The sequence below is a fragment of the Thamnophis elegans genome, chromosome 4, assembly GCF_009769535.1.
Source record: "Thamnophis elegans isolate rThaEle1 chromosome 4, rThaEle1.pri, whole genome shotgun sequence".
In the NCBI taxonomy this organism is placed as follows: Eukaryota; Metazoa; Chordata; class Lepidosauria; order Squamata; family Colubridae; genus Thamnophis; species Thamnophis elegans.
This window is the reverse complement of record NC_045544.1, coordinates 50,481,247-50,504,578: the sequence shown is the minus strand read 5'-3', so window position 1 is coordinate 50,504,578 and position 23,332 is coordinate 50,481,247. Positions and strand designations below refer to the sequence as shown.

The 23,332-nt window shown below is 37.6% G+C and overlaps 1 protein-coding gene across 4 annotated transcripts in view; it reads right to left on the bottom strand.

The window, feature by feature from the left end:
• Positions 1-23,332, bottom strand: part of LOC116507148 (utrophin-like) — a 143,671-nt gene that overhangs the window by 63,785 nt on the left and 56,554 nt on the right. For 2 of the 4 annotated variants that reach the window (XM_032215098.1, XM_032215099.1), the window contains 3 exons: positions 11,183-11,244; positions 9,116-9,190; positions 3,158-3,359 (listed from right to left, as the gene is read on the bottom strand). In XM_032215098.1, the coding sequence (XP_032070989.1) occupies positions 3,158-3,359; positions 9,116-9,190; positions 11,183-11,244 (339 nt within the window). Of the gene's footprint in view, positions 1-3,157; positions 5,279-9,115; positions 9,191-11,182; positions 11,245-23,332 lie in introns of those variants that run through there. The other 2 variants (XM_032215101.1, XM_032215100.1) reach the window with 2 other exon arrangements.

Here is a 23,332-nt window from a genome sequence, read left to right as displayed (position 1 = left end):
GAAGAACATCCAGGTGTGGTTGGAGCTGGGTCAAGCAGTGCTTTTGCAAATGAGAAAGTTAATTAGGAAGACTTGCTGGACACTATCTTTTTCTCTGGACAGTTCACCAGTATCTTCCATCTTCCCACCCCTCTACACTTTTTTTTTGCCTTTGAGTGAGTCTTGACTCTTGACAATGACCTGGATAAGTCCCTGGATCTTTCTGAAGTGGTTAAGGCAAAAGGTTATAAACCAAAAGATTGTGAGTTCTAGTTTTGCCTTTCTTGGGGCAGTCATTGCCTTTTAGCCTTAGAAAGAAGGCAATAACCAACCACTTCCAAAAATATTATCAAAAACACTAGATCACTTTAGGAATGCTCAATCGCCAGGCCTCGGATCACTACCAGACCATGAGCTATTTGCAACTGGGCCACGGAAATGGCAGATGAGCACATGCAAGAGAAATCTGAGACAGAGATCTTGCAGAATTATATTACTTTGAAGACTCCAATACCTGGACTCAACTCAATATTACAATATTTAAGCCTGAGTCTGAATGTCTTTCAGTATTGCCGACAGCTGTCAGCTAATCCTGAGCTGCTTGTAATTGTTCTTGACTGTGATTGTGTGCTAATCCTGAGCTGCTTGTAATTGTTCTTGACTGTGATTGTGTGCTTCAGCATGGTTACTGTGACCTTGGATTGCCTTGGGATTTCTCTGGGCTAATATTTCCAATTATTGACCCAGATCTACTCACATTTCTGGTTATTGACCCAACTTCTCTTGTGTATTATCTCTTTCTGCATTACTGAGCTTCTCTATAAGTAGATTCATAGCCATTGAGATAACAGGACTCACTATGGAGTTACAACCTTAAAGCACAATCAATTGTTTATGGCAATATTTATTAAGAGCCAGTAGAGAGAAGAAACTACCTCGATATTAATGTTCTACTTAAGTATTAATCTTAAGTAGTATAGTTCTGCAACGAGCTCTGATCAATGTCTGCTAAATTCAGATAGATGATACACATATGATATCTCAATTGCATGCATTGACTCTTCACTGTGTTGGACCTCCTACAATCCTTTGTCTAGATCTGATGATGTCTGGCTGACTATACCTTTAAACTTGCTACTGACCCTGGACAAATTCACCTGAATTCCAGACCAAATTTTGATTGCACAATGATCGATGGAAAGTGCCATGTTTTGTGTTTCACCTTGGGTTTTCTAACTGTGCTTCTCATATGAACCTTGAGACAGGGCAAACAATTTACAAGCTCACAGTCAATGCCAGAAATAAGTTTTAATAAAATAATCTGCTTCTGAAGTTATCTAAATGAGTCTTCTTGAAATGTTCTACAGGCACATTTGTAAAAAAGGTTACTAGTGTCCTCTATCTGATTTTCAGGGATTCGCAGTCCTTCAAAGAAGTCTAGACAAGAACAGCAACCATGATTACGAACACTATCTTTATTGTAAAGTTACAGAAATCAAAATAGAATCTTGCAAGTCTGAAAGTGTTTTTCACCTCTGTCACTTTTAGATCCCTGAAAACTAGAGAGGGTCCTTTCTGAAGTGCTTTCTATATCCCTTTTGTATTCATGGGCAGAGATACCTTTTGTGTGATGGTTACCTAGTTTGTGGCTCATTTTGTCTCCCAAGGTCATTCATTTATACCAGGGGTGTCAAACTCAAGGCCCAGGGGCCAGATCCAGCCTATGAGATGCTTAGATCTGGCCAGCGGGGCCTCCCTGGAAACAGCGAAGACTCGCCCACAGTGCCTCTGCCAGTGAAAACGGAGCTCAGGAGGGCAGCATGTGGCCCTCCCGAGCACCATTTTCACTGGCAGAGGGTTGCAGGAGGCCGTCACAGCTGATAATGGAGCTCAGGAGCCCGTTTTTATTGACAGAGCACTCGGACTGACATGAGTGACATCAAATTGGCCATGCTTACCTCAGGTCAAAGAGAACCCTGAGGTGGCCCTCAATGAAAATGAGTTTGACACCCTTGATACCATTTATAGGCAACCAGTTTTTCTTTTCAACTCTCTTTGAAACAATTCACCTCATTCAAAAATGTCTGGCACTGCTGGAAATTCTTCCAGAAGAAAATCGGCGGTAAGGATTCTAACTTCTCATGCTATTCTTTAGCTCCAGTACATTAATATGTTTTCAGTGTTACATACTTAAACCATATTTGCAATGCAAATGTTCATAGGCTTATATTTAAAGCTGGAGCATTTTTACAGAGCAGGTGGATTCTAAAATATATGAATATTTGAAAAATAATACTCAGTGATATTCAATTTCACTTTTGTTCTGTCTACTGACTTAATGTGAGGAATAAATAATTCTTAATGTGACAGAAATATAAAAGACAATAGGTGTTGCTGTCAATCGTTTTCACTTAATGTCTTACAAAGGCCATAAACATCAGTTAGCATGTCTTACAGATGCTAATTAAATTCCAGATTAATAGCATGAGAGAAGCAGATGGCATCTGTAGGTAGGTAATTATTTAAAAATGGTATACATCAAAGATATAAACCATGAGCATGTTAAGTGATAAATTAGAAACAAACCGAGTCCATTAGCAAAAATGTTAAGATAAAGTTATGCACAATCATTTTGCTGTTGGGGAATTTTACAGGAAAAGAGAAAACTGTTCATTGGCTTGAACACATACTGTAGAAAGTGGAAAATAACAGTGAATTATAAAAAGGCTACGCAAGGTTCCACATAAAGCAAAATATCAAGGACCTGTTGAATTCTGTAATTGTGTTCAAATCTCAGTGGCTCCTTCCCATAAAACTAGGCACCTAATAATCTTTAGATCTGCTTTCATTTAAGGCAGGGCTATCAAACTCCCGGCCTGTGGACCGGATGCATCATGCGCTGGCCACGCCCATGCCTGGTTTAGCGAAGTGAGAAAAAGTCCTAATATGTCACGTGACACTGCTGTGTCTTGAGTTTGACACCCCTGATTTAAAGTATTTAGCCTTCTGAAAATAGTAATCAAAGGTATTAATCAAACAGATGTTAGTAAACTTCTGTAAACTTTTATTGGCATTAAAAAAGCATTAAGAATATGTGGATTTGTTTTATCTTTCCCACATATAACAGTAAAAGGACGTTGTTGCACTTACAAGGTTTTCCTAACCATCTCACACTTACCTATCATAAACGTTGAGCAGCCAGTTCAGACACATATCTACACAGAGTGGAATATTCACAAGGTCTTCGTGCTTCTCTTCCATTCCACTGTAAATCGTAGTGAGGCAGCTGAGGATATCCTGAACGCAAAGGAGCTGATCATTCTGAATCAATTTGTGCTGTTTAAAAGCTTCATTTGTTGAGTTTAAGTCCAAGAGGTCCACTGGCAATATATATATATATATATATATATTTGTGTGTCAACTGAAAAACATTTCTTTTATCACAAGTATATGAGTTCTCTAAGCCCCAAAGCAAAGCAATATTACAGCTCGAGAAGCATTTTCTCAGTTATTTTCCAACTCAGGATGCTAAATAAAAGTATTTGTGTAAGCAGTCTGCATTTAACAGTCCAAAGCCATCTGCTTCATAGGTGTAGATGGAGAAATCATTGAGCATTTAATCTTGTTTGAAATTTGGTTTACTGCTATGAGAAATATTTGAGCTAGGATGCTGTGTCATTCATGTCCCTATCCAGCACAATTTCAGTCATGTATGCCATTTTCATTTTATCTATTTATTGCTTTTCTAGATATGTTATAATATTCTGTGTGCGTATAACACTAAGAGTGGCTAAACATTTGAAAGCACCCTAAATTATAATTCTCAGGATGCAACATATCAAGGTACTTTCGTATAGGATAATATAACATGCATGAACAAGATTTATAAATATATAGAAGTTTTAAGAAAAACACAAAATAGTTTTATTTCACAAGTATATCAGTTTACTTTATTTCAAGTGGCGCATCTACTGGGAAATCATCCAAATTAAGCATACAGGTTTGAGAGTGATATTTTTTTCAAAAGAAGGTTGATATCTTTGTGGCATGGGATCAAAATGTTGATATCTTTTTGGCATGGGATCAAAATGTTTTCATCTTCCAGGCTTTTTAACTACATGAAAGCTCAGCTAAAACCTTTAAAATGAGGATAATGGTATTTTAAAAGATAACCTTTGTGACAGGTGAAAAGACTAGATAGTCTGACAAAGTTAAAGACTTAATGTTTCTGACAAGAAGCACCATTTATAACCAAGAATTCTAAACTGGGGTGGCAGTGAGGGCTTCTGGGTACAACATGTAAACAAGCATTAATCATCTTGATTTCAAAGATATCTAAACAGGATTCAGCAGTTGCTTTGTATATTGGCATCCAACAGTGCTAAGCAGAGCATGCAAAATTATGTATCATTTAAAATCCCTTAATGATCTTGGAAAAATGTGAAAATGCTTTGCACATATGAAGTGGTAGTCATCCACTATGGAAGCTCCCATTTTTGATGACAACAATATTTGTTAATTTCAAAAGGACCTGTAGTTATAATAGTGATTATGGAAAACTGATTCATCTATTCAATGAGATAGAAGACAAAAAAAGCTCTTTATAAATTTTTCTCCAAGCAGTCTTAAATTATGGAGACAGGCATTTCATGAGGATAAAAAAGATTTAAGCTGGAAGCCAAATGGTCCCATAATCTTTAGAGACAACTTTTACTAGAAACTATTAAAAAAATTGCAAACAGTGTGTTATCTTCACATTCTTTTCACCTGATATGTACATTTGGAATGTTAATATTTAGTTTCTTTCAAACCTTTTTATATGATCAGCTTGCCAGTTTTAGGATGAGTGATAAATTATTACATATCACTGATGTGAAATTAGACAGAAAAGCTCTTTATAATAGTAGGGCAGAAAAGCATTGGCAAACATTTGCTACCCCTGATGCAGCACTAGCAATACATAAAATCCCAATGTTAGTATTTATCTCACACAATTCTCACTCCCTTCTTTTACAGAAGTCTCAGGAGGCAATTCCATTCCTTTCTCCATAATTCCCAATTATAGGTAGCACTCCAAAAAGTGTTGCAGCTATAGAGAATTTAAGTTATAAGCAAGGAGGATTATCATTCAGTTGTGCTGAAAATTAGATAACAAAAATATTGCAAATCCTTCTGCTTCTGTTATTATTTACCAGTGAGACAAAAATTAGTCTAGAGTAGCCTTCCCCAACCAGTGGTGGGATTCAATTTTTTTTACTACTGGTTGTGTGGGTGTGGCTTGGTGTGTGTGTCATGTCATGGCTTGGTGGGCATGGCTTTGTGGGCGTGGCAGGGGAAGGATACTGTAAAATCTCCATTCCCTCCCCACTCCAGGGAAGGTAACTGCAAAATCCCCATTCCCTCCCAATCATCTGGGACCCAGGAGGCAGAGAATAGATGGGGGTGGGGCCAGTCAGAGGTGGTATTTACCAGTTCTCTGAACTACTCAAAATTTCCATTACCAGTTCTCCAGAACTGGTCAGAACCTACTGAATACCACCACTGTTCCCAACCAAGTATTCATCAAATGTATTGGGGCTACACATATTCTAACTATTATAGACCAACACTGTAACTTTTTATTAATTTTTATTAAAGCATATTATTGTCAACACAGACTCCAAGATTCTTCAGACATCTTCATAATTTCTAACCCAAAGCCTCTGAATTCTGCAATTGTTATGCAGGTAGTCTTCAACTTACAACCATTTTGGAGGGATCATTTCAAGTTACAATGGTACTGAAAAGTGACTTATGACAGGTTTTCACACAACTGTTGCATTATCCCCACGGTCATGAGATCAAAACTGAGTGCTTGATAACTGGCATTTATTTATGACAGATTTCACTGTCCAGAGGTCATGCAATCATCATTTATAACCTTCCCAGATGGCTTCTGACAAACAAAGGCTATGGGGAAATCCAGATTCACTTATGAACCACATGATTCAATTAACAATTCCAGTAATCCGCTTAGCCACCATGGCAAAAAAAAAAGTTGTAAAATGGGGCACAACTCATTTAACAACTGTCTTTGTCAACAATGGAAATTCTGGACTTGTAAGGCACTTACTACCTGGCACTCTTAGAAATTGAAATTGTTGTTTCAATGTAATTTCAGCAGACTATACATGACAGCTTGGTTTGGGTGACACCTAAAATGAAATCACTGCAGAGTTGTTCATCCAAATTTACATGTTAGAGAATTATAGTCCCCAAATTAAGTTTTTCAATTTATTTTTTGCTGCCTTCTGATGATAAAATATACAACACTTGTTTCACTTTACCTGTCCCAAATAGAGGTAGGCTACCCAGCTTTAAAAACCATGTTGAGAATAACTGTAAATGTAGTGTTGCTTAAAGATCTGTCTATTGTTGCATTTAATACATTTAATAACTAATAAAGGGACTGCTTATTTCTGTGCAGAGATTATAAAATGTTTTATTGCCAGAGCTGTTGGAAAGTTTTTTAAAAAAGGACACCTGTTAGCATTTCTGCTTCAGAGAGATTAGTTTAAAAGAACAAAATTGGATTTGGATTCACTGAGGCCTGGCAGCCAAACAAGATTTTTGACCTCAGTCATTTATAGTCATTCTTCACAACGTCAATGCTAAAGAGATTTCCAGTAATTTATCTGTGAACAGGGAAATCTTACATTGGTTTTTTTTTTCTGGGAAGACAAAACTAACAATAAAAGTGTGATTAACCTAGTTCTCAATGCCAGAAGTGTCTCACCACTATCTTTCCTTCATTATCTGTCTACAAAACACTTAGATGTTTCAACAAGTTCTAGTGCCATTTTATATCTCAAAATAATGTCTCAATGAACAATCAGAGAGAAGTTTTGTTTAAAGGACCAGATGTCCAAGAACACATTGGTTCAAGATTCAATAGTTGCCAGCCAATATCAGACAACAGATTTTGTATGTTTTTCAGTATTATTTATTTATTTACTTGTATCCTGCCTCTATTATTATTTTTACAAATAACTCAAGGTGGCAAATATATCCAACACACTCTTTCTTCTCCTATATCTCCCACAACAATAACCCTATGAGATGAATTGGGTTGAGAGAGAGTTGATTAACCTTAGCTCATCCAGTTGGTTTTTATGGCCAAGACAGGACAAGAACCCATGGTCTTCTGCTTTCTAGACTGGTGCCTGAACCACTAGACCAAGCTAACCAATTGACTGTCTAGCCATCTGGCCATCCATCTGCTTTTTACATATATTTCAAGTTTTATATTTTGGATGACATTGTTCAATGTGGGATGTTTCTTATTTCGAGAGCTGGGCGTACAAATTTCATTTTAAAGTGTGTCATTGCATACAGGTAAATGACAATAAAATTGTCTTATCCCTTTTGTTTACTTTACTGAACTATATATTATGGGGGGATTTCTGTAGTGGATTTACATTTAATTATCCCTATGGCTGCATACACACTATGTAATACAGAAAAGAATATACTATGGCAGTTTCAGCTATCTGTGTAAATACCAAGTTGATAGCTTTTGGAAACCTGATTTGCCTTTGTGAACATAAATTGTCAGTGTAATCCATGATAGAAGAAAAGCAGAAGATTTGGGTGCTGCTAAGCAAAATAAAATAAGAGCCGAGGTAGCGCAGTGGTTAGGGTGCAGTACTGCAGGCCACTTCAGCTGACTGTGATCTGCAGTTCAGCGGTTCAAATCTCACCGGCTCAAGGTTGACTCAGCCTTCCATCCTTCTGAGGTGGGTGAAATGAGGACCCAGACTGTGGGGGCAAGTTGCTGACTCAATTTGCTAAAAAATCTGTAAACCGCTTAGAGAGGGCTGAAAGCCCTATGAAGCGGTATATAAGTCAAATAAATAAATAAATAAATAAATAAACAAACAAACAAACAGCTGAGAGATTGAAAAAGACAGCTGTGGATTTCTAGGTATATTTGGATGTTTCAATAATGTTAACATTAGCCAAATACCACTCTTGCTACCCGATTCTGGCTAATCTCTTGAGAGATTATGTTCTGCAGATTCAGAGATTACTTTTTAAAAGGAAAAAAATGTGTTTATTTAAAAGTATAACCTACTACCATGAATCCAAAATGATTTAGCTCATTAAAAGATGTAACTATATATGTTTTCATTGTTTTCAGGAAATAGCAAGGGAATTTCCCTATTGCATGCTGTTCCTCTACGTAGTAGACAATATGACGTGGCATCTAAATTTTTTCCTACCCCAATATATATTTTACTCCAAAAGGAATTGGAAACAGCTCTTTCTATACTATCTTGCCCTCTTCTTCTCATTTATCTACCTACCTTAATTGCTTGGAACTGTACCAGCCATACATTTCCCGGGCACCACATTTGTTATTTATTTACTGATTTACAGTTTGTATACCATGAAATTCAAAATGATTTATATCCTTTTTGGATATATGGATGGATTGCATTCATAAAAACGAATTAGCCATAGATCAGAAACTAATATAAAACTCAAATAAATAAAGTTAATATCTCATCCTACCAGCAATGACATGCAAGTGCACAATAAAACTCTGGAGACTCACCAAAAGAAAATAATTGTAAAAGCCTCCCAGAATGACAGGCTAAAAGAAGCCATTTTGGACCTCTGATGAAAGATGCTTTAAGGAATGGGGGCAATTACCAAGAAGACCTGCCTCTAAGTCCAGTTCAACAAACTTCACTGGAGGAAGTGTCCTAAAGCATTTTGCCTCCAGTTAAATGCAGAAGATGGATGGATTCCACAGCAGAAGTTGTTATGCCACTGCAGCAGCTTACTCCCATCAGCAGCTGGGCTGTTGCATTTGGAAACAACTGGGCTTTCTGAATCTTTGTAAAGCAGTCATTCCATAACATGTGCCTTCCAGGCATTTAAACTCAAAGAAATAAGAGTATGAATCACTGTCATTCCAAAACAATGACACAAGTGATGTAAATTAGGTGAAGAGTGATTCAGGCTAGGAGTGATTAGAATTAACATTTTGAATATCAAAATATGAAGCTTAAGAAACTACCTCCAGATTCTTCAGCATAACTTTGATTTCTGAGACAATAAATAAATAATGAATTTTGAAAGGCATACTCACAACACAAAGCTTTTTGTAGTCTCCTGATCTTGATGGCTGTACGGTAAGCAGAAAAACGCACGTTGTTCAAATCAGCTAAAAAAAGCCAAAGAAGAGAAAATTAATATATTCTAAGGAAGCATTAATCCAATACCATCAAACACTTGTTGGTTTTAACAAAATGCATCCAATAGTGCATCAATCAATAGTTGATTCTTTTCTTAATTAATTAAGAGAAAAAGAGAAAATAGGAATGCAACACCAGAAATCAAATGAGAGGTTTAAAGTTAGTTCCTGTTCAGAAAAAAATGAAAAAAAAATCTATAATGGCAGGTGTTTAACATTTTAGACAGTTTTACTTTGAACATCATAGTAATATTTACATGAATGAATTCAGATGAGGAAAAACAATTTATTACAATACAAAACAGGCTAGTTGCTTTAACATACCATGGACAGGTATACAATTTTTGTATTTCAAAAATTGATCAGAACAAAGTAATAGATAAGACTCCCTATTTGGTAATAGATAAAAGTGAATTGATCTGATTCAATTAAAATTAAGTCAAATATAGTGGAGGTGTTTCTTTTTTAGTGACAACCCTTAGAGATGCTACAGTGGCCAATCCTAAGCCTTTCAGAAATTAATGAGACCTTGATCTTTAGTATTACATTCTGCCCTGCTCCAGTAGCATATGTTTTATAAGATCATCAGAGGTTCCTAGTAACAACTTTCACAGATCCAGGTGTTCAGAGTCAAAAGTTTGATAAACACACACTGGAAGCAACTTCCCATTAGAATTGAATTCTATGGAAAAGGGCCACGTGATTAATCTTGAACTGCATGATTCTTAATTTCAATAGCCAGATAAGAAGTGTTAATAATGCATTCAACAGAAATCCTTGATGGCTATACTTAGAATGTTTATTTCCAGACTTTTGTACAGAAAATTGAAGAGGCATATATTCCTTCTTTCATTTTTGTAAAAAAATGAAAAAGATTGAGCTAGGAGAAGATGACGGGCCTAAAATTAACTTGTGAACATCCATGACTGAGATTTAGAAGGAATCAAGTATCCCCTTTTCATAATAATGGTTTTATTAAAAGACGTACAATTTTGTGAACTGTAGTTCATATACATGAAATGGTTAAACTGATGTAGGATTTCAATTGGGATGATACAGGTCAGGGAGAGGAAAGAATGTTATGCACATGCATATGAGATAAATTAAAGTATCCAATAAAGTAGCAATTCTAATGTTTTAAAACTCTTTTAAAAAGACTATCTGGGATAGCCTATAACTTGTAAACACTCTCACTCTATTTTGCTGGCTTTGCTACTTCAAAACATATACCTCATGGCTGAGGCAGACTTAAAACTAAGAGTCTCTAGTCCTAAACTCAGCACATTACCATTCCACAACTCTCGATTCTAAAAGTAATGTACTGCTTTGATAAAAGAGCCATGGTGGTGCAGGCGTTAGAATGCAGTATTGCAGGCAAATTCTGCTGACTGCCAGGAGTTCAATTCTGACCAGCCCAAGATTGACTCAACCTTCCATCTTTCCAAGATTGGTAAAATGAGAACCCAGATTGTTGGGGGCAATATGCTGACTCTGTAAAACGCTTAGAGAGAGCTGTAAAGCACTATGAAGCAGTATATAAGTCTAAGTTCTATTGCTATAATGAAGTTCTTATACCTTGAATTTATTATTAAAAAAGCACTAGCCAAATTATATTCCTTAGAGGGTCATCAAATATATTATATTCAAATGCATGGGATACTATGGCATTTTCTTTTAGGAATAAATATAACAATTGCATCAAAATTCTGTTTAAACTACAACATACCTTTCTTTAACTAGAAGGTGTACAATCAGTAAACTAAACCTGGTAATTATTAAGGAGGTACAATGTCCTTATGGACCACATTTCATATAGTGAAAAAAGTACAAGAATGTAATTTGACTTTAAGAACAATTAACACGAATGATACTATCACAAAGTATAGGGTAACTTGTATCCTGTTTATGTGGCATAAACTGCACTTTTGCACATGAAGAGGCTTCAGTTTTAAGGGCACTTACATAATGATTGGAATAGTTCAGTCATTTTAGGATGATCCCAGGATGTTGTTTGAGTTTGATGACTGCAAGAAAGAAACATGAATATTATTTTCAATCACCTGGAATCAAAAATGCAATAAACAATCTGCAACAACAGCTATATTGTTAACAATGGCTAAATTTCAGTTATGGAGCTATACTGAAACAAGTTTCAAATTTATGTATTGTAAATACATGTATCAATTACCCAACATGAAATGATAAGTCACCATTGAGACATGGGGGATTTAGCAAGTAGTTTTTACTATAATGGCAGGATCTCTTTTCTGAAGAACATGTATTATAATATCTTTATGGAATATGATTAGTTCTTTGAATCATGCCTCTACATTTCTCAGCTTTTTATTATTTTTAGTACACACTGTCCTTGACTTGCAACCATTCATTTAGTGACCATTCAAAGTTACAACAGTACTGAAGAAAGTAACTTATCACTGTTTTTCACACGGATGACCTTTGTAGCATCTCCATGGTCACATAATCAAAATTCAGATGGTTGGCAACTGACTCACTCATATTTATGATGGTTGAAGTGTCCCAGTTCATGTGATCATCTTTTGCACCTTCTGACAAGCAAAGTCAATGGGGAAGCCAGATTCACTTAACAACCACATGACTCATTTAACAACTGCAGTAATTCGCTGAACAACAATGGCATAAAAGGCTGCAAAATGAAGCACAACTCACTTCACAACTGTCTTGCTTAGCAACAGACAGGAATAAATACCAATAGGCTATTGGTTGATGACACTATTTTGATAACATGGTGGTAAGACCCCTCCTCAAGAAGCCTTCTCTGGATCCAGCTATTCTTAAGAACTATCGTCCTGTCTCCAACCTTCCTTTTTTGGGGAAGGTTGTTGAGAAGGTGGTGGCGCTTCAACTCCGACGGACCTTGAATGAAGCGGATTACCTAGATTCCTTTCAGTATGGTTTCAGGCCTGGGTACAGCACAGAAACCGCTTTGGTCGCACTGACTGTTGATCTCTGGCGGGCCAGGGATAGAGGACATTCCTCTATCCTGGTGCTCCTTGACCTCTCAGCGGCCTTCAATACCATCAACCATGGTATCCTTCTGCGACGGCTGGAAGAGGTGGGAGTGAGAGACACCGTTTTACGGTGGTTCTCCTCTTACCTCTCCGACAGGTTGCAGTCGGTGTTGGTCGGGGGGCAAAAGTCGACCCTAGGCCCCTTAAATGTGGTGTGCCACAGGGTTCGGTCCTGTCCCCCCTCCTATTTAACATCTACATGAAGCCGCTGGGTGAGATCATTCGACAGCATGGGGTTAAATACCATCAATATGCAGATGATACGCAATTGTATCTCTCTGCCCCGTGCCAGCTCAGTGTAGCGGCGGACGTGATGTGCCGATGCCTGGAAGCTATCAGGATCTGGATGCGGGTGAACAAACTTGCACTCAATCCCGACAAGACTGAGGGGCTGTGGATGCTGCCCCCGAAGGACAGCCCAGATAGTCCATCCTTAATCCTGGGGGTGAGAACTTACACCCCTCAGAGAGGGCCCGCAATTTGGGGGGCCTCCTGGATCCACAGCTGACATTGGAATACCATCTGTCGGCAGTGACTAGGGGGGCCTTTGCCCAGGTTCGCCTGGTGCACCAATTGCGGCCCTATTTGGATCGGGAGGCACTCCAAACGGTTACTCACGCCCTTGTCACCTCAAGGCTCGACTACTGCAACGCGCGCTACATGGGGCTGCCCTTGAAAAGTGTTCGGAGACTGCAACTAGTCCAGAATGCAGCCGTGCGAGCGATATTGGGTGTACCAAGGTACACCTACGTTACACCTATCCTCCTCGAGCTGCACTGGCTTCCTATTGGTCTCCAGACGCAATTCAAGGTGCTGGTTATTACCTTTAAAGCCCTACATGGCTTAGGACCAGGGTACCTGCGAGACCGCCTACTGCCACATACCTCCCAGCGGCCGGTGAGATCCCACAGGGTGGGCCTCCTTCAGATGCCGTCAGCCAGACAATGTCGGTTGGCGGCTCCCCGGAGGAGGGCCTTCTCTGTGGCTGCTCCGACCATTTGGAATGAGCTACCCCCAGAGATCCGGACCTTGCCCACTCTCATGGTCTTCAGAAAAGCTGTTAAAACCTGGCTATTCTGGCAGGCCTGGGGCTGTTGACTTCACTGTTGAGGTCCAGCCCCGATCAGATTGAGTGCATGTGTGATGTTTTTAAATTTGTCTTTCCTTTATTTCTTATTATTTCTTTTTTCTTTGTAAACCGCCTGGAGTCCTTCGGGATTGGGTGGCCTATAAAATTTGCAAATGAATAAACAAACAAACAAACAAACAAACATTACCCTGATAGTGAAAACTGAAAAGGATCTGCAAGTCCTAGTGATAAAAGTGAAGCACCACAATTTTGGGGGAGGGGCGTAGGATTAAAATGAAATATTAAACACACACTAATGATCATAGGTAGAAAAGTGATAATCTCAGAATTATCAATGAAGCTATTGAAGTGCTGGATAGCTTCTGCCTTCTAGGATCAACACTAAAGGAGCAAGCAGTCAAGAAATAAGCCACAGATTAGCACTTGTTACAACAGCCAGGGAAGCCTTGGAAAATATATTCAGAGGCAGTTATATGTCTACATCTACAAAAATCAGAAACATGCAAGCAATGCTAGTCCCTATGATACTTTATGGAAATGAAAGTTGAACTTTGAGGAAGCAGAATAGAAAATGTATTGACCCTTTTGTGTTGGAGAAAACTCCTGAAATACCATGGACAGCAGCAAAGAAAACAAACAACTAGATCATCAAACTAATCGACCCAGAGCTCTTATTCAAGGCATGAGTGATCAAATTATCTTACTTTGATCACATTTTGCAAAGACTGAGCTCTCTGGAGAAAGCTTTTATTCTGGGGCTCTTATGCTGGGAAAGGTAGAAGGAACGACAAGAAGAGGATGACCAGCAGCAAGGTGGATGGACTCAGATTCAGTAGCAATGAATGCACCAATGGAAGACTGGAAACACCAGGTTAGGAACAAATGTGGTCGGTAATTGATCGATGTAACCGATCAATTACCTCCTTCAAATAATACATCAGTATACTATTTTATTTCAGCATTTCTGGAACACTAATTTCATTAGATACAGTAGCTCATTTTTTAAAAAAAAAATATCTTTCAAACATCCAATATGATACAATGTTCATAAATTGAATATATGTTAACAAATTAAGTATTATTTAATGAAGCAATGCATTATATTGTCTCTTTAAACCTGCTCCAATAATGAGATACACTCAGTTAAATAATAATGTTGATGGCCACAATTTATGAGGAAATAAATTTTCAGCCATGGTTAGAAAGAAATTGTGATATATTTCTTATTGATATCAAAAAGAAGAATAGAGTTCCCTCCAGAGGTAGCAAATCCTCCAGAGGGTTTTTGGCCATCCCTACTTCCACTTTTAACCGATCATTTACTCCCCAATCTTTACATCCATCTTCATTGCTCAGTTCCACCCAAATAAAGTAATATCGCACCAGTGCTGTATTACTCGGCTGCTAATTCAGTTGATATAGCCAATCAGTTTGTCTAAAGAAAACAAATTGGCTGTGGATTCACTGATTCCCAAACTGTCTCCTTAATATCCTATTGCACTAAATTGCTGATGGCTTGAAAAATTGCTCAGAAACTGTAATTTATTTCCTAGGACATAAGCTTTCTTCCCCTTCATTTAGTGGAGTTCTATCACCCTGCCATTCTAATTTCTTCAGCCACTGACCTAGGAGGCTTAGGATTGTTTTCACCCATTACTTATAGCATTCAGACTTAACATAATTATATATTATGATGTACCTATAAAGAGCAGTCCAAGTAATAAGATAATATAATCTCTATATCAATCAATGCCAAGTCACTCACTCAAGGAAGATTATTCTTTTATATCTATGTGTCACAATTTAAGTTTTGTGCTGTTGATGTACGTTTCTCTGCAGGCCTTTTTTGACTCTTCATATGGTGCTAGTATAAGAGTGTGATAATTCCTATAGCCCTACATTTATAAACAGTGCAGAATTTTGCAGGCACCTACATTTTCTTCCCCATTTTGAGGTTTTCTTGTTGCATACTTTTCTTCCCAGGCACTATAAACTATTCTGCAATGGAAGTAGCATCTATTTTTCCAACTCTCTGCATTAGAATACAGAATGTCTTTGTTAGCTGTTATTTTTAAACATTTAATCAACGTTTTTGCCTGTAAATAAATAAATAATTCTGTTTAAAAGAAATTTATTTTGTTTCTGTCTATCCTGCTGCAATTCAAGTAACTGTCAGATAACTTAGCAACACAGTTCCAGTCTAGCTGATCCTGCTAATACTCTTAAGATAATAAGCTATTATCTTATTTCAGATTTATATTTCATTTCTTTTTAGCAATTTCTGATAAAAATGTAGCTTTAAAACTATTTACTGTGACTTATCAATCAGTGGAGAGATTAATAGAATTTTCTGGATAAACATAAGGAAGTGGAGAGTTAAATGCCTTTTTTTAATAAGCTATTTTGTTTGCCACTAATGAGGGAAAAAAACAGAAATATGCTCTTATTTAATGCTGAGTAATATGTTTCATATTTATTCAATTCTTTCACACAAAATATTATTTGTTGATTACAGGATTAAATTTTAACAAACAAAAATTATTCAGTGGGTTGACTACCTTTACATGTGCTCCTGACTAGTCCTATCACTATCAGAAGAGAAAGCATAATGTAGTAAAAACTGGTTAGCAAACTAAAACTTCTTTGTTAACTGCTACAAGGTAGAAGAGCCTAATACTGGGAAAGGCTAAAAGAAGAAAGGGATGACAAAGAATGAGGTGACTGGATGGAGTCACTGAAGCAGTAGGCGTGAGCTTAAGTGGACTCCAGAGGATGGTAGAGGACACGAAGGAGGAACATTGTCCATGGGGTCGCGATGGGTTGGACACGACTTTGCAACTAACGACAACATAAGGTACAAAGCAAAATGTTAGATTTATGTTGCCACTAACAACAATGTATTTCTTTTCTGAATTTTAAGGGTAACATCATAAAATTTATCTAAGATATAGATAAAACATCTCATTGGCCTTGATGAATTGCAAGGAAAATGCTAGTAGCTTTACAACATCATAAAAACAGGTTTCCAAAGGCAAGCTTCTCGTGTCTCTAAAAATTTATTTTCCAAGCTTCTTCCTGCAATAACTTTTCATAGTGCTGAGGCACCCCTGTCCTTTCTAAAACATCCAACATGAACTTTCATTCTCTTCATTCATTATTTTCATCCCTGTCTGTTATTTTAAAGTGACTGGTCCAGAATGCGGCCACGCGAGCGATATCGGGTGTACCTAGGTACACCCATGCTACACCTGTCTTCCGCGAGCTGCACTGGCTTCCTATCAGTCTCCGAACGCGCTTCAAGGTGCTGGTCATTACCTTTAAAGCCCTATATGGCTTGGGACCTGGATATTTGCGGGATCGCCTCCTGCCACATACCTCCCAACGACCCATAAGATCCCACAGGCTGGGCCTCCTCCGGGTACTGTCGATCGAGCAATGCCGGTTGGCGACTACTTGGGGGAGGTCTTTCTCTGTAGCTGCCCCGGCCCTGTGGAATGATCTACCCGCAGAGATCCGGACCCTTCCCACTCTCTCGGCCTTCCGGAAAGCCATTAAAACCTGGCTGTTCCGGCAGGCCTGGGGCTGTTGACCCCAAAATACGGTCCAGCCCCATTCAGAATGGAATGCATGATGTGTTGTATTTTATCTCTATCTTTCCTCCCTGTATCTTACTTTCTTTTTTGATTATTTTTGTACTGTAAGCCGCCCGGAGTCCTACGGGATTGGGAGGCATATAAATGTTATTAAACTTATAAACTTATAGTAACTGAAAGACTCAGGCTTTGCTCAACACCTTATCCACACAATATTTTAAAGGATAAATACTCCAAACCCAAACATACCCAGTTCAAATCTTAGAGTCAAGGACTCTACAAAATATTGGAAGTAAGGCTTAAGATGTTTGAAATGCATGGTCATGCAAGAATCATATAATATCTGGTCACAGGGTCACAGACTCTTGGAACGGACCACTGAGTCCAACCACCCCACTCCGTTCAAAAATCCAAACAAAAGCATCTCAAAAGCTTCAAAAGCCCTTGTTTAAACTGAAGGGAAAGTCACAACCTCCATGGATAATTGCATTGTACTCATGTCAGAAGCACCAAAGCACTTCCAGGTTGAGAGGATTAAGCCAGTGACATCATCATTACCTGGGGGATGCCCAGTTGGGAGCAGGAGTGAAGGACAGGAACTCACCCCACTCCACAGCAGCACTTGGGTCTCAAACGCGAGTTTACTAATCTCCAACCCAGTGTCTTAATCATGCAAGCCACAAGGGTCCATGGGTAATTAATTGGTTTAATTGCTTAATTACTCTTCATGTTAGGATTTTTTTCCCCAGCACTCATCTGGGATTTGTCTTTCTGAAACATAAATCCATGGTTTTGCCTCCTAAGTACAGGCAATGAATTCTTATTTGTTTGGAGGGCGGGATAGAATAGCAATGTAATTTTTAGACCTTTCCTGAATAATTCTATTTAGCATGGGTTATGATAGGGCAAAGCATCAAACAATGCATAACAGATACAGAGTATCTGTCTGTCCTAACTATAAATCTGAACTTTGGCAGCAAGTACGAACTTTGGCAGCCTACCTCCATGAGGGAGGCACCCAAAATGGAAGCTCTTAAGCATCCTTGATGGTCCATATCTTCACTTCAGCCATCCTTGAGGGTCCAGAAAGGAAGACTCCCTATTTGGAGCAGCTATGCCCCTACATCTCTAGATACATAGAAACAACAAAGCATATACTTCTCCAGTGCTGTACTATAAATATTTATAATAGTCTTATTGTACAATTGCATCAAAAATATCCAGGGTGCATGGAACATTCCATGCAGTTTTTGAATACCAACCTTGCTACAACCTACAGCTCTGCCAGGTCTGTGTACCTTAAAATCTGCGAGATGAACATTTTAGGCTCATATTTGGGATTCAGCATTACAAATTATACTCAATGATTACTTATATGCCATAATAGGGTGCTTCCCCCCACCTCTCTAATATTCCCCTGTACTTTTTTAATAATCCAATGTCTTTTTTGAGATTCTGACTTTTTAATTTTTTAATATTTTTTTACATTTTAATATACACTTTTACTTTTCAGTTTATATATTTTAGATAGCTTTCACATACCGTACAGTGGGACCTAGGGTCCTGAATGGCTCATATGACAAACAATTCGGGTGACGACTGAAAAATCTGCTAAATGTTTCACTCATGTCATGAGTGGGTGCCAAATAAACACAGCTGCGACAATTTTCCCTGCCACTACAATTTCCCATTCCGTGCCATTTTTTGTATGTGTGCGCATGTGGAGTTTGTCTTGCTTCTGGTCATGACCAAATCAGGTGCCAAGCGAAGTCCTGGAATGGATTACAAGGTCCCACTGTATGTGTTTTTTGCCTTTTACTTATTATACTTCTAAACTTTTATTAATGATTGTACTCCATCCTCTTATGCTGGTTCTTTGGCTGTAATAAAGATTGACTGATTTGATAGTTATTCTGCTGTTTAGTTTCACATAATAAATTTAAAAATAAAACTGTAATAAGTTTTGTTATAATTCAGATGTGTTTGCCATAAGCATATAACATTCATTTAATATAAAATTGGCTTAGAGAAATCAGTTTCTTATTCTGATAGGCATTTATCTAAACTGATCACGTCTGTTACAAACAGCAGTAAATCAGTGATTTTTTTTCTGGCTGTATAAACATGATGTTTTTATTCCTGCTTATTATGCTGGACCTCATGGGTCTATTTTTCATCAACTCATTTTCGACTTTCCTTAAAAGCATCCAAATTTGACAGTTGAAAAACTACCCTCTGTCTCTTTGATCTCCTGATGTGTGGTCAATAAATGGAGCACATAAATGACAGAAGCATAAAAACAATTATCACTGAACATGAGAAAGAGATTAAGAATGGGGGGGAAAGCAACTCTGAACTGAATCAAATAAAGGCACATGACTACATATCCTTTCAAAAGGGCAGTTCCTTTTCCTTGTATCTGAAGTGTTTTGGCAGAAGCTGAACTCCATGTCATGGTTCTGTGCACAAAATTAAAAAGGTGGCCCCCAAAAAATCCATGTTATGGACCCAGAATAAATTATTTAACTAACCTCCAAGATTCAGATAAGATGATCAAGATATGGAACCTCATCAAAAGACAGTCAACTATACATCATTGCTGATATTTAAAGAGAGGCTGCTTGGACATCTTTTGTGGATGCTGGTGTAGAAGATTCTTTAACTGGACAGAGAGTTGGACTAGACCAGGAGTGTCAAACTGGCGGCCCCGCAGGCCAAATGCGTCACATGCAAGACATGCCCATCCCAGCTCCACAAATGGGGAAAATGTTGCAAAATGTCATGTGGCGGCAACATGACGCAGTGAGTTTGACACTCGCAGACTAGACAGTCTGTAAGATCCCTTCATATCTTCCATTCTATAATTACATGCAATGCACTATAGCTTTCTCCCACCAACTACAAAGCCCTGACTGCTGTACAAAACCATCCATTTTTAGAATTGCTTAGTGAGTCAAAACTGACCTTATCGTTAATAATAATAATAATAATAATAATAATAATAATAATAATAATAATAATAAAGAATTAAGTTAGATTCAGTTAAGTCTTGATTACTAGGGGGGGAAATGATATGATGCAGGATATAGTCAAATAAAGGAGGGATAATGATAATAACATAGATACATATATATGATCTATACTAGTCTCCCTTTATTTATTTATCAGCACAAATAAAAAAACACCAATATAACAAAGGCAACAGTAGAAATATTGGGTTTCTGTCGTGATGGACTCTTGTGACGAGCCGATTGACAGATGATGGAAGCAGTTAGCTTCCTCCCATAATTGGGGCTTACCAGGGGTTGTGACTCTAAATATATACCTTCTTCCCTGGCTTCAGCTGATAAGGAGGAGACCTGTGGCTTAATGGCTAAGACGTTTGCCTAAGATGCAATACAGCACAGGTTCGAATCCCAGTAAGGGTATGGCTAGCTGATGAGAGCTAAATAGCTTGAAATAGATCTATACTAGTCTCCCTTTATTTATTTATCAGCACAAATAAAAAAAACATATATATATTTAAATATATTTATATATATATATATATATATATATATATATATATATATATATATATATATATATATACACACACACACACACACACACACACACACACACATATATATATATATATATATATATATATATATATATATATATATATATATATGGGTACAACATAAGGAAATGAGATGTAAATTGTGAACAGTGATTTGGAAAGAAGGATAGAAAACTTTGTTATTAAATATTATGGAAGTTTAGCTAGAATAGGACATAAGGATTTAGTGTCATTGGAGGATTTTAGAAATAGTAAATGAAATGCCAGTATACTTGAGTTAATATGAATTATACTTGATAACTGTGGAAGAGATGCACGAAAGTCTTTTGTTAACCAACTGATACACTTTCTACAGCATGTAAAAAAGGAAGATTTTATGTGTTGTGTTTGTTTTGAAAATTAAAAATAAAAAACTTTTAATTAAAAACTGACCTTATCTTTCAATTCAAATTTAAGAGTTGATACTGATCCATCTTGACTTCACTAATCTGCACAGATCTGCACAGATCTGCATTAGATCTGTATTAGCTACTGTGAATTCAGGAATCCTTGTCTTTGAAAATCAGATCCCCTGAGGGACCTTCAGAAATGCAGTTGATTGAAAATGCATACAAGTAATCCTCAACCTACGACTGAAATTGAGCCTGTAATTACGGTCATATGCTATGCTGGTCCTTAAGCAGATCATCCAATTTTATGACATTTTTGCAGCAATCATAAAGCAAACAGCAAAGACATTAAGTAAATTTCACGGTCATTAAGTGAATCCATTGTCTGCAATGGTTGGTTTTTGCCAGAAGCCAGAAGTAAATGCCAATTTTTAATAAAAACATGGTAAATCACAGTCACATGACCATGGAATGCTGCAAATGACCATAAATTCAGGCCAGTTATCAAGCATCCAGATGTGATCATATGACTGCATCAAAACTTCACATCTGGGTCTAAGCAACCTTGGGAAAGTCTGTTGAAATTTTAAACAGCTGTAAGTTGAGGACTACCTGTACTGAAAGCATTCTCTTGGCAGTAAACTACTGATTGCATACTATAATTATAGGATCATCCGGTTATTAATTGCGCTTCCTAATTGTTATTTCATACAAGCTCAGATGGATTATTTTTGTTATCAGGGTAGGTGGACAGTATTAAAATGTAAAACCTGGGATAAATATATTGCCAATTTTCTGCCTGACGTGTACAGGCTGAAACAACTGTACATGGACTATGTAAGTCTTGCACTTTGTAACAAATTTCTCATTTTCATTGGAAAAGAGATTATACATGAGTGAAGAAACTTTTCTGTGGAACTTGCTTGATTGGTTATGTAGGTGATGGGAGTTGAGATAATGGGACAAAAAATATAGTAGGTGTGAATGATATGTGACAATTGCAACATAAGAAGGATTTTACACTGCTGTTTAAATCTTTTCTATGCTTTTAGATGCAACTTTTAGCTCATCCTGCACGCAGTTTTGCCTATACTGAAAAACAAGTTCAGCCCATCAGGATTAGTCAATAATAACCTTCTACTTTTACAACATTTGCTGCCAGACGTAAGCAAGATTTCAAAAGCTTTTGTTGCCTCAAATCAATTCTCTGCTTTCTAAATTACATAATTTTATATAGGCTTCCCTGGAAATAGGTCCCATTGATCTCAGAAGGATTTGCTGTAGTATACTTGAAGGATTACATTTTGTTTGCTCTTGTACTCTCCATCTACTCTTTTGGGTGTATCTAAGACTGCATAACATTTTCATGATTAATTACTAACCCAAAACATGAGAATGAGAACATGAGAATACTGCTGTTGGATCAGACCTAAGCTCATCCATTCAGCACATCTAACATATCAGCAGAAGCATCTAGGAAAACCACAAATGGGACCTCAAGATAGCCCTTCTTTCACATTTTTATCTCATATGTAGTGATGGACTATTCCGTGCCTGGAAGACACACCCAAAAATCAAAGTGAGTAACAGCCATTAGCTTGTCTTCCAGGAATCTGTCTAGTCCTTCTTAATTCCTTCTAAACTAGCAGCCAAGGCCAGTACTTGTGGCTGTATATCCCCCAAAGTAATTATATGCTGGATGAATAAATGCTTCCTCTCATCCATCTTAAATCTCCTACTCAGATTTACTGTCTGGCTTCCAGTTTTAATGTGGAGAATAGAATTCCGTTTCTTTCTTGCTACCCTCCAATTTCATAGAAGAAACTTTGATCAGCTTAATAGTGCTAGCCCACCCCACCCATAAACTTTTTAAGTATAGGTTTGTCACTTTCCCATTCACAACACAGATTTCCCCAGAATGCAAATGACATGAGAATCACAATGTCCACATGTTGGCTGAGGAACAGGACATTATTCTTCCTTCTTAGTTCCCTACTTGCTCAAACCATCATTCCCTTAAATCCTCTTTTGTTCTGCCAAACTGTGCAGCCACTGTTGCCAGCTATCCTGAGTTACACCTACCATTTGTTCTCTCGAATATCACACATTTATTTATGCAATTGTATTATTGCATTTATATTACTTCTTTTACTGAGAAGCATATCCCAAACCAATCAATCCAGTTGCTTAGCCTGAGAGGTAGCAACCCAGTAATTTCCACAGTTGTATCCTTACATGTAGGTCAATCACTACATTAGGCTTCTCCATTTGTTATTTCCTACTTTTCAGGCTGCATGAGAAATACATGGCTAAATTCAAGGTACTAATTATGACCTTTAAGCGCTCCATGGCTTAGGCCCAGGATACCTACGAGACCACCTACTGCCACCAGTAGTATCCCACCGTCCAGTGCGATCCCAGAGAG